The sequence below is a fragment of the Crinia signifera genome, chromosome 12 (assembly GCF_055691185.1).
Source record: "Crinia signifera chromosome 12, ASM5569118v1, whole genome shotgun sequence".
NCBI classification, from domain to species: Eukaryota; Metazoa; Chordata; class Amphibia; order Anura; family Myobatrachidae; genus Crinia; species Crinia signifera.
Genome location: NC_139228.1, coordinates 30,395,464 through 30,408,301, shown reverse-complemented (window position 1 = coordinate 30,408,301; position 12,838 = coordinate 30,395,464). Strand labels below are relative to the sequence as shown.

At 45.8% G+C, this 12,838-nt stretch overlaps 1 protein-coding gene across 1 annotated transcript in view; it reads left to right on the top strand.

Moving 5' to 3' along the window:
* COX16 (cytochrome c oxidase assembly factor COX16) overlaps window positions 1–5,334 on the top strand; it is a 58,193-nt gene extending 52,859 nt beyond the window's left edge. Inside the window, exon 4 of the mRNA XM_083166879.1 lies at window positions 4,758–5,334. Within this exon, the coding sequence (XP_083023005.1) occupies window positions 4,758–4,871 (114 nt within the window). The 3' untranslated portion in view covers window positions 4,872–5,334. The remainder of the gene's footprint in view (window positions 1–4,757) is intronic.
* Window positions 5,335–12,838: the final 7,504 nt, after the last annotated feature.

Sequence of the window (12,838 nt, the reverse complement as noted above, 5' to 3'; positions counted from 1 at the left end):
TCACTCTTCGCATGCGAGTTTATGAACCAGAATAACCCCCTTTGTGTAACTTGATGTAAACTTGCTTTAAATATCAGAGTGAGATTGGTAAGAGATAACCTTTCCTCTCTCCTGTCCTCACTCCTTTACTCTCTGTCACTTCCAGTAAGCTGAGTTGGCAATGAGAACAGGCTTGAAAGCATTTTAAATAAAATCGCAAAGACAGGTTTCAGGGAGCTGTTTATAACAAATATAGCGGACGCATAAAAAATGCAGCAGTTTCCGATGATTGAAAGATTGAATTCTGGTGCGCAAAATGCTTTAGCCGCAGGTAGCTCAAACAAGGTGATTTTAAGTCTACCTAAAATATTTAGTATTTGTGAAATTCAACATACTTTTTGTTCACACCATAATGTTATTCTAAGGTTACTGTGTTTTTCTGTGCCCAGTTTCAGGGGCTTTGTATGAATGTAGTTTGCCAACAGTAGTTCATGAGTCTACATCTGTAAAGGCTTTTGGAGGCCTTCACAGCAGCTACTTCTCCAAAGGGTAGGGGTTGGGTAGAGCACCGGTGGTTCTAATTGATAATGGTATGGTGCTCTGCATGGATCTCTCACTTTATTGAACCACAGTATGAGCTCTGCAACACTCTCTACACTCCTTCACCAGACACCATTGCAGGTTAAGAGTTAGGGATGGCCAATGACGTGCTCAATATCAATGGTGAAACTGTAAATGACCATCAATGGTAGCAAACTATGCAATGGAAAACCATCAATGGTTTCACCCACTGATGGTCATATCTGCTCTTTAACTCACTGACCTATGGCCAATCGGAACCTGGGGGCGGGGCATTGCAGGTACCTCAAGGGTCTGAGCTAGACTTTGTGTTCCTACAGTAACTAGGGGGAAAAAAGGCCAACCCTAGTAAGAGTTGCTGGGAAGGGCAGATTGGGAGGGCAGTGTTATCTCCACTGATAGAAACAGCACAGGGGACAGATGATACCACATTTTCTCTCTGCTTTTGCTGGGTTCCTAGAACTCTGTTGCTGCTTGGCTGGTTCTTAATAGTTTATTTTTTTGATTTCTTCTTACTTTCAAAAGAGGTAAGCACTATTCAAACTATTCCCTTGAAACTCCCCCCACAGTTCTTGGCGGAGGCCCAACAGGCAATTAGCCTATTTATTTGGGGAGGTAAGAGACCCAGGTTTAAACATAATTACTTGTTTCGCAGAAGATCCCATGGAGGCCAACAACTACCACCAGGCCACGGTTTTACACAGAATTCTGGAGTGGTTGATAGCTGAGATATGATTGAAGCAGTGGGTAGACTTGGTGGGGTGCTCCTCTGGTTTATCCCTACAGGCAGCACCATGGCTTCCGAGCATCGTCCGTTCAACACATTTGACAGTTGGACCCACTTTGACTCTCTGGAGATCTATGAGATACAAACTGGGCCTCTCCTCACAGGGCGGCAGCTTAGCTCAGCCAGGCAGAGCAGGGAGCGGGTGGGGGAGCAGGCTACACCGCTCCGGGGCCCTTTGATGTCTCGGCACACGGAGCTCGTGCTCCGCCCTCCCTACGCCTCTGTGTGAAGGTAAGTCAAGCTACTGTAAGTAGTTCTGTAGAGCGCCTCATTGCCGTTTCATCTTATATTCTGTAGCTGAGCAGTGATCTCCAGCAAGTCTGTGTCCTTGTAATTCAGTCTGAGCTTCTGAATGTAAAATTAAGTTCTGTGGTATAGTACTGTGTGTGTGTGTGTGTGTGTGTGTGTGTGTGTGTGTGTGTGTGTGTGTATGTTTCCTTTTGCAGCCCAAATCTGTGTCTGTGACTGAGCGGTGGCTCGTGATAATGCACTTTTCATGGGGATAAATTGTGTTGGGTTATTTGCCGCAGGGATGCTCCTGACACCTCAATGTGTATGTTCTGGGTTTATATCCATCTACTGACACATAAAACAGTCCAGCGTTCAGCGGATGAGTGACGGTTTCATTGTCACTCCTTAATAACTTGCTTTGTCGTTTATCCGCCTGGTGTATAAGGTGCTCATAGCAGGAGCTGATAAAACAAACATACCATTCAGCTCTGCTGTGTAGTAAGCATGTTTCCTGACTCATGTGGGCATTCACTGTACAGTACTCCTGAATGTAGCCTATTGGGGTAGATGTATGAAGCGGGGATAAGGGAGGAGAAGTGATTAGTGCCTGGTACTTTATCACCAGCCAATCAGCTCCTGACTGTTAAATAGGCTTGGTTTGAAAAGGAACAGTCAGGAGCTGATTGGCCGGTGATGTAGTACCAGGCACTAATCACTTCTCCTCCCTTATCACTGCTTCATACATCTACCCTATTATTTCTTCTGTTGTGTATCACCAATTGACTTACAGATCGTTCGATATGGAGAATTGGGGTAACTCTTGCTTCCGTCAGTTTACAAATTGCTACTTTGTGGTTTATGCAAATAAGGGCACGGCTTATGCAAATGAGGGGCGCGCCCCCATTTTGATCCATTTCACCTCCGAATAGACGACGTGCGCATGCGAACAGCGTATATTCTGTCAGAATTGGGGTGGACTCCCAACATCCCCATTCCACCACCCCCCACCCCCCCCGCCCCCCAAGCGGGACACTGCCGGCCGCTGGAGGGACTCGGGAACATCCCCCAAAACCATGACATTCCCACATTTAGCGGGACAGTTGGGAAGTATGATCAAAATATAATTGCTATTAGCATTTTGTAATGGCGGTGGAAGCATATCTGGCAATGGAACTCATATATTCCAATGGCCCCATACCCAATCGTATTTGCACTGCCAGTTGGTAGTGTTTGCATTGTGGCATGCCGCCCCGCCGAACGTACCCCCCCCCCCCCCCCCCAGCCCAGCAAATCCCCACACTTGCTTGTGAGTGGATGTGTGTGCTTAATCCACTCGCATGCGGCTGCATAAAGCAAATATCATCTGATAGTCGCTCACCATCACATGATGTTTTTGCATCATTCGTATATAAAAGTAAGTCTATACTTACTTTCATCCTGTACAGAGATGGCCAAAAAGGGGCGGATGCTGAAGTCATCCGCCTGCCCTGAGTTGACAGAAGCACGCCTGTGTTCGCTTGGGTCCCCCAAGCGTTTCAATGGGCACGCCCATGAAATGCTGGGCGGACCTCAGCAAACACCCCCTGCCTGTCACTCAGGCTGTGAGCACCTCGGCGAAGAGGAACTTAGCCGAAAGCACTAGCAGCCGGGCCCTGCACATGCGCATTGGCAACAATGCCCAGAGCAAAAACATCAGGGACTGGGCCGAGTTCGGACCTGTGTGGGCCACTGTTATTGGCCAGATGTACCAAGCTTCAAAAAGGGATAAAGTACCAGCCAATCAGCACCTACTGTAGCTATCGTTTTCAAAGCCTGTTAGGGGGCAGTTAGGTGCTGATTGGCTGGTACTATGGAAGCTTGGTGCATGGGACACTATGGAGGAAATTTACTAAGATAGGAGTTCTATTTCACATGGGATGTTGCTATGGGCAACCAATTAGAATCTACTTCTTATTTATTTAGTACCCTCTAGAAAATAATAGACAGGATCTGATTGGTTGCCCATAACAACATCCCATGTGAAATACAACTCCCATCTTAGTAAATTTCCCCCTATGTGCTTCATTTTTACAGGAGTGGATTGAAAGGTCTACAGCATGGGTGTCAAACAGAAGGCCTGCGGGCCAAATCCGGCCCGCCAGACCTCGTCATGTGGCCCACACGAGGAGATAGCACGCAGGGGCAGTGTGTCCCAGCTCCTGCCTAGGCCACCTCCTCTCACCCACCTCGCCGGAGCTGCGGGGTTGGTTGCTGGGACGTCACGCAGCTGGCGATCCGTGCTGGACTGCTGGTAGTAGCGGTAACCGTGTGTGCGAGGCGGCTGACTGAAATAGGTTAGTAGTGTATAGCTCGGGCTGGTCGCTGTACGTGGGGATCTCTGTCACTGAGGGTGACATTTACACACCAGGACATGCTCTCCTCTAGTCACTGCGTGTCTATCTTGCTAGCCCACATTAAAATGTCTTTCCCAAAATGGTGTCACCTCCTCTAGCATCCCTAAGGCAGCTCTGTACCTTCTGTCCCTGTCTACCACTGAACCCTGCACCTCAATATAATTAGTACTGGATGTGGAATAAAATTTCTGCAGCATAGCTCTGTGTTTGATGGCCCACCATTTTTGTTATTGCATTATTGTTATACAGTATGCATGTCCTGTTTCATACTGCTTTAAAGTACACCTTGTACAAGTTTTCTGTCATTTGTACTTTTTGGGGGACCGGCCCTTTGAGGGTGACCAAACTGCTGATGCGGCCCCCGATGAATTTGAGTTTGACACCCCTGGTCTACAGTGTCTAGCTAGACAGTCAATAGGTCGACTTCAAAAGGCCAACAAGAATAAAAGGTCGTCCTTGAAAAGGTCAACACAAGAAAATGCCAAACTTTTCACATTTTTGGTGTTGTCAACATGGACTCCCAATTAGCGTTACGCGTACCCTCCCATGGCCCATTATACAGAGGCCGACCTGGGTTTAACCCTTTTTATAACCCGGGTCGAATTGTCAGGTTGGTCGCCCCCGGGTTAAAAGCTCTGGTGCTTTCACACCGCACCTCGACCCGGGTCGACGCGTTCCGCAATCCGGCAATTACCCGGGACCGAGGTGTGATGTGAAAGGCGTACAAGTAACAACTCGGTGTATACGTCATCTGGTTTCATCCTCTATTTTTCACTTGTCATCTACAGAAGCTAAAGCAGAAGGACCTTGATAACTGGACGAACATCCGAGGCCCTCGTCCATGGGAGGACTCTAAATCTTACCAAGACCAGCAGAGAACGAACACTGCCAAAAATGCATAAATAAATGAAAATGAGAAAGTGGCGGAAGCCTTCGTAGCGGTGTCTGCAGAGGACGGGCGCCGTGTTCCCAGATGTCTTTGCTCTTGTACTCCATAAATAAGCCACGCTTCAGCAATCCCCCCCCAAATGTCTCTGGTTATTTCAGCAGGTGGATCGTGATGAAGTGGGGAACCCTAACTGTTATTCTGTGATTGTTTTCCCAGACCTACTTCTATTTAATATTAAATCATATTTATGCAGTCCTTCAGTTCAAGTACCTTTCCTCAGATTCCACAGCTGATTGCTGCAAACAGAATATTAAATCTTCCACATAGGAACAGTCATATAAATTGATTTCTGTACAGAACTGAATACACTGCAGAACTAGAACCAGTCGGGGAAATGATGAAAGCTGCTTTCCTGTACAAATGAAGCCTTTAATATGTATAGTTTATTAGTAATTAAAGGATGTTTTGTAACATATTATTTACTTCTGGTATTTTGTGCCTAGCAAACCTCCAAAAATGAACAAAAATATGTTTTATATTAACTGACTGCAGTCCACGTTACGCTTAGCAATAGCGCTGATACCGCTGTTCTGGTAAAGGCAGTGGATTTCCTTTGCGGTAGTCCCAATGATGTGCACAATGACCACGGTTATAAACGAAGTATAATCCATAACAGTTATGTTTGTGATGACCCAACATTGTCTAAAAATCAGGCAAATGCCCAGGAACGTTCAGAAGTGGCCTGCATTGTACGGACCTTGCCACCTGCAATGCCGTGTCAGCGCCCCCCACTGGCCCTTAGACTACAGACACATGCGCATTACAGTGTGTGCAGATTAAAAATAATCGCCTAATGGTTAATCTAGGTCTCATACTGAATTAGGCCATAGGTACTAAACCTTGGGGAGCGATAAATTACCAGCTAATCCTCTCTTAACTGCCATCTTACTGGCTGTGTTTTAAAAAAAAATGACAGTAGCTGATTGGTTGGTTCTTTGGTCCTAATTCTAGTCTGATCAGTCTTTTCCGTATTCACACCGGGGACTTGTACAGTCGTCGCAGCGTTCCCATGTGTGGTAGGGATGGAGGCAGGCAGGGGGCATTTACCTGGGGGGCATACCCACAAATGCTGGGTGTCCCCATGCGAACGCAGATGCCCACTCCGTCAGCCGCCCGACCATCCAATGATTTCGCCCCACGTATGTTAACCTGCGAATGTTTATGCAAAACAACCATTCACAAAGCTGCGTTGATGTTCGGACAGCGACTGGGGCGGACATTTGCTCGCCCGGCGGGCGGTGTGAGATGGCTTCCTGAACAGAATTTTTTTTTTTTTTGCTGCATAGCGAGTTAATCAGATCCACCCTTTTTATATCTCCATTTTATCTCTCTCCAAGGCTTCGTACATAGACTTCATAGGCAGAAAACAAAATCATTGAATTCAGTTTGGAACAGCTTGTTACATGTTCTTCAAGAAGACTAGGATGATGTGTGATTAATATTCCCCGACCCACCGCCCTAGTTTGCTGAAACCTGTAACCTCTGAGATTACTGGGGAGGAAATGGTGAGTATCTTTCATCCATTGTCGTGCCGGAAAGCAATCCGCAGGCATGCAAAGGAATGAATGTGCTCCGTCCCGCTAGCCCGCGCTGATTAGAAGTCATCGTACATGTGCTGATTTTAGATTGCAGCAAATCTTATAGACGTGGTGGTATTGCTTCTCGTCCACAAGGGATTTATCTGCCAGCAGTGAATGGATTTAAAACCCCATTGCCATGCGTTCTCCACACTCACCCGACATATGGACAGCATTTAGTACAGAACTTTCCCCGGCTCGCAAAGTATCCTTAATATATTCCTGGCACACTATTGTCCTGTGCTCAGAGAGCAAGAGGGATTAAGTCTGGGGAAAATGAGCATTTGTTCAGAAGGACGGAATGAGATTCTGTGCTTGTCGGAGCATCAGTCAGCAGCTGTCCGCAGTAGGTGTTATTGGGTTTTATTTTCTATCAAGAAATACCACCATCATCTACGTAGCACTTCCGGCCAGATGTTCTCTAAGCATGCACGACATTATACAGACCTCTCAATGGCCCCGTTAATGCTTTGGTGGTAACAGAAAGGAACGAATGCGTTCTACACAGAATTGTATTGATCCAAAAATCAAAATGAAACAAATAATATATTTTTTGGGGGTAATTACTGACGTTCGTTCTTAAAGGTTAACTCAATCTTCAGAGCAGTGTCTCCCTCATATAATAAATACAGTTGTTAGGTAGGGACACAAACTTAAGGTCGACATGGACTTGGTTGACACTCAAAAGTATTTAACCTTTTTGTCAACAACACATGGCGACATGGATTCTGTACCGTGTCCCCTCGCATGGCTCACTGTGCGCACTGTGCTACATGCGCGCTGCCTCTCTCCACTCGGTGCACTATTATATTCTCACTCTATGTACATTTTGATAAGTAAAGTATGAACCAAGTCGGTCTAAACCCTAAAAAAGTTCAAAACTCGTGTTGACCCTTTGGCAGAAGGTCGACAAACATGGTTGACACTCAAAGCAGACCTATGGTATGTCGACCATTTTCAGTTGTCAATTTAGTCCCTGTCAACCATTTGTGGTTGATTTAGTGATTGTCGACCCAGGGACCAGATTCCAGACCGGATTCCATTCACGCGGACACAGATAGCAAGTTGCTAAGCCTCGGATGGAGATAATGTGGAGAGTGATAAAGTACCAGCCAATCAGCCCTCAACTGCCCTGTTACAGGCCGGATTTGAAACAGGAGCTTATTGGCGGGTACTAGTGTCACTGCAACCAAAATTTATAAGCCCCATTGTCCCTGCAACACCCCTAAGCTTCATCCTAGTGAGCCTAATAGATAATACAGCAATACGGCCCTGTTGTTAAACTGAAAGACTTTGAGGGGGCATTCAATCTTCCGCCGCTATTCCCGACAGTGGAAATAGCAACGGGGCCCTATTCAATGCTGTCTTTCCCGACAGCATTGAATAGGGATCTTGGCAGAACGGGCCCGACTTGGGACCGTTCTGCCGAGAACAGCCGTGGATTGTCAAGCTCCCAGCCGTAGCTCGACTATCCAAGGCCGTATATCGCGGCCACGCCCCCTTTTCAGTGTTCCGCAGGTGGGACATTGAGTCCCACCTGCCGATTTCTCATTGAGACGGACGAGAACAGGAATTTTTAAATATCCCCCTAAGACCAAATTTGCAGGCTGGTTTCTATTCGATAGACTGCACATGTGTTTGGCTCGTAGTACGCATGTGAGAGGCCATCATCCCATAAAATCCTGCTAGTTTTTTGATCGATGGTCGTATGCAAGGTGATTTGACAGGTAGCCGATATTTGTGGGTGGTAACCGTCTGTTTTCTGGGAGTATCCGGGAAATAGGCTTGCCCAAGCATTTGTAGGGAAGTCATGTGACCTCAGCTCCGGCCTCTGTCAGCCTGTTTCTATTGCAGGCACCGAATAGGTTCGGGGCTACGCACAGACTGCACACACTGGGAAAATAATTTGATTGTGAGTGATCGCGAATGGATCTGCAGTTAATCGCATGACTACGTGGCGATGTCATATACAGTATGCAAGTCTCTGTTCATTAGCAGAAAAGCAACCTGGTCTGAATAACCCCCGTAGGCGGGGAGTGTAAAAGAGGAGGAGTTAAAATATTGTCTAAATTTAGAAAGATTTTTTTTTTTGTAATAGATTATAGTATCAAGAGGTACTGTGTGGTCATTCCATCAAGTATATTAACATTTTACATAGTTAGTGGGGTTGAAAAAGAAGTTTTGTCCATCGAGTTCAACCAATACTAAAAAAAAAGTTTGCAATTTCACCTAGTTAGGTGTTATACAACCCCTCTGGCTAGTCTCTTTTACTGCAGCCTGATTCCTGTATGTGTTCTATGTGCAGGTTTAGCTACTACATATTAGCCCATAATCTCTATAGGTCAGGCTGCAGTGTCTGTCAATTGTTTAGCTGCAGATGTGTATCCACTCACCTGTCACATAATTAGGCCATCAGCCCTCTGCCTGTGTGTCTGGCTGTCCACCTGCAGTGAATAGGTGGCTTGTCCCTTCTTGTGGTTCTCATTGGGAGTTGCTCCCTATATTACCCAGCCTGTGCTGGACTCAATGCTGGTTATAGAGTTACCTGATCCTGGTCTGTGCTGTCGGTCTGGTATCCTGTGCTCCAGTGGAAGTTCGAGCCTTTCCATTCTGTGTCCCAGTCCTATGTTACTGGCATCTACCATTCTGTCACTTGCTCCTGGTCGGTGCTGGTGTCCTTAGATATCTGTGCTTTCTGCAGTGTCCGGTGATCCATGCAACCTACATCATGTAAGTACTGAGTTCTCCCTGTTGCTCTCATTCGCTATTTACTTTGAATATTATCTTGTTGCACCCAGTAGTTACTGTGTATAGCTTCTTATTTTGAGTGTTTGCATTTTCATACAATGCATTATTGCATCCAGTGTTTTTTCAGTGGTTGTTATCGGTGCTCTGCTTCATTCAGTGTTTCTTATGGTTATAACCTCTTGTTCATTGTTGCACTTGTAGTTCTACAACTGTCATTATGTGGGTTGGTGTGTGTTTAATTTATAGAGTTTTTATCCCATATTATGGTCCAGTGTATTGCCCCTTTCAGCCTCCAATAGCAGCTGGGTGCTGGATGACTGCCTGACAATCGGAATCCTGACAGTCAGTATACCAACATCGGAATCCTGACTTCCGGTGCTTCGACAGGGGGGTTCCCGACTGATAGGGGCTATTCCACCTTGTGGGGGGTCCACAACCCCCAAAGAGGGAGAATAGAACCTGTGGCGAGTGAAGGGAGCCTCCGAGCCCATGAGGGGCTTCTTTGCGCTCGCCCCTCCTGTCATAGCACTGGCATTCAGGATTCCGATGTCGATATACTGACTTTCAGGATCCCGATTGTCGGGCAGTCATACCACACCCATAGCAGCTTTCTCCGTGTGAAAACCGGGGGGGACCAAATTCCCCTTGGGAAGGGCGGCTGCCATAGGCAAAGCCTTTGGCTACAGGAGGCTAAAATACTGCTGGGCAAAGTGCAATAGCGCCACGTATACCACCTTGGTGACCATCCTAACATTAGGTCTAACCAAGGAACCCTAAATCTGAATTAAGTAATTTTAAGCTATAAGTCTCATTGATAAGTGGCCAATGTATTTTTAACTGGTCCCTCTAATATACATTAACATGAGGGTTGTGTCCCTGGATGTCTTTGTCTGCTACAGATTTGTATAGCCCTCGATCGTCTATATATTTATTGGGTTTGCCAGGACTACTTCTTCTAGCAGAGAATAACAAACTGTGACTGCCCTGACTGTAGAGAATCCCTTTCTTCGTTGGGTCTGAAATCTCCTCTTCTCTAAACTTAGGTGGTGCCCACTTGTCCTGTACATATGGTCAAATTCGGCCCTGTTTTTGATTGTGGGGGTCTGAACATGCATATATAAGCGTCCAACAAAGAGGAGTGTGACACACTCCTATTTTTTGGACTTTGGGTCTAATGCTGTGTACACACGGTGAGATTTGACGTTAGATTTTGACTATATAGTCAACATCGTATGCAGATCGCACAGGTTTTTTACCTTGCGATCCCGATGCGCGCTCCCGTGACAGCACAAGTTGAAACCCAGATAGACAGGGCAGCAATGACTATATAGTGCAAATCTAATGCAGATTGTACGTAAATAGTACAGAGATAGCAAAGATTGCATAGCACTTGAATCTTAAGTCGAATAGCAAGGGAATCTCATCGTGTGTACACACAATAACTCTCTACTACCCGTCTTGGACCAGACCCCCCATTTCGTCATCTTTATGTTCCATCTGGATTAATTACATCGGGATACTACCATCTGCTCGATCTTGGGACCCCATCTTTTGGGAGAGCCATATTCTAGGATCTGGAACAACATCAGTCTATAACCCAGTCAGGTCTATGGACACCCACCAATTCCAGTTAACTACGTCTTTGGACGTACAATTTGGGGCACAGCACTTACCATCAAGGGAGCAACATAGGAGCAAGCTGGACTGCATCTAAGTATACCATTTTTTCCTAATCCTTCAATAGCCAATTCTTTATTGAGGTATATTTCAAAATTTTTTTTTCATGTTACTAATATATTTTTTATGCCTCGTTCTAACAATTTTTTTTATTGAATCAATGCTAATTTTATACAATAAATATTTCTTTGTATTGATGTAATACCCATTGATCAATTTTTAATAATCTATAGCGCTCACCTTCTCTACATCACCCACCAGTCATTTTTACATTCCCTACAGGATTGCATTATGCAGCAAGCCAACCTCCCACATCACTTCTACAATTCTTTAAAGCTGTTGACCAAATTGCTGCTTCTTCCATTGTCCTGTCCTATGGCTGTCTACACTTCAGTGGTGCACTTGGACTTCAACTTCCTCAGGACACTGCTCTGTCACTTTGGTAGAAGATGTGTCTGCATTGCCCACTTCCGGGGAACCAAAGTAAAACATGCTCTGAGTTACACAATCGTGCAAATCAATTAAGCTCGCCAACTTGAAATTGTGTCAGGGTGGTAAGGGGAACCCAACAAAAGCTGCGTTCTAAGTATGGCCTAGCCCGGTACTTCTGTATTATCTGGGCTGCCGATTTTTTGATTGTATGCCTTAACTTAAGGCATACAATCAGATGCGATATCGCATCGCATACGACCATATCGCATGCGATGCGATGTGATGACCCGATTTTTCCATAGAATTCAATGTTAAAATGGACTGAGTTTATTTTAACATGGAATTCAATGGGAAAAAGGGGTCCTTTTCATACCCCTACTATCCAAGTGGGCATGGAGTTGGATATAAACCTGTGGCGAGCGTAGCGAGCCACCGAGCCCGAAGCGTGGCGAGCGGACGGTATTCTGTGTCCCCTCGCGGGGCTCGCTACGCTCGCCACGCTTCGGGCTCGGTGGCTCGCTACGATCGCCACAGGTTTATATCCAACTCCATGCCCACTTGGATAGTAGGGGTATGAAAAGGACCCCTTTTCCCATTGAATTCCATGTTAAAATGGACTCAGTCCATTTTAACATTGAATCCTATGGAAAAATCGGGTCCATCGCATTGCATGCGATATGGTCGGATGCGATGCGATGGACCCGATTTCAAAATCAGCAGCCTAGTTAGTACATAAGTACCCCTAGCCCTTTTCCAACAACGTTTATACTAGCATATACATCTTGCATTGATTAAAAAACCTGAGCTTAGTCATATCCATGTCACCAGGTTGGGTGGTATTGTTGTAGATCCAAAAGCCTTTGCAAATGTCATCACACTAGTGACAGTAGAGAGCCTGGCTGGGTGCAGGTACTTTTATGGGTGTGTGGCCGAATCACAGAAGTTTTGGCCATGTATCCATCTAAACAAAAATAGAAAATAAAAGAACTGCACTGGACAGGGGATTACAGTGAGCCCCACAGCCAGGGCCTGGTTCTAGGTTCCTTGTGTTCTAGGCTAATACACATGACGCTCCCCTTGTAATGCTGCTAAACACACATGCATGTTCACTCAGGGACTCGCCAGCCATACTGCCCGTGTGCATGTAATGAAGGTTCTACAGCTGGCATGTAGGATCTAATGCTTGTGGTGTGTGATGGAGACTTTGGCTTTAGGCTGCCCAACTGGCGCTGCAGCACAATGTACATAAAGTAATGGTTCCACCAGTAAGTTGCATTGCCACAGCCATCTGACAGTCACCTTAAGTACATTGGTTGACAGGCAGAAATCAACACATGAAAAAGGCCAACATTCATTCGGTCAACCTGCTCAAATGGTTGACATGAAAAGGGTCAACATGGAATAAGGTCCACATGATTTTTTTTCATGATTTTATTTTTTTAACCGACTTGTTCATACTTTACCGCGGCGTGGCACCGTGCCTGAA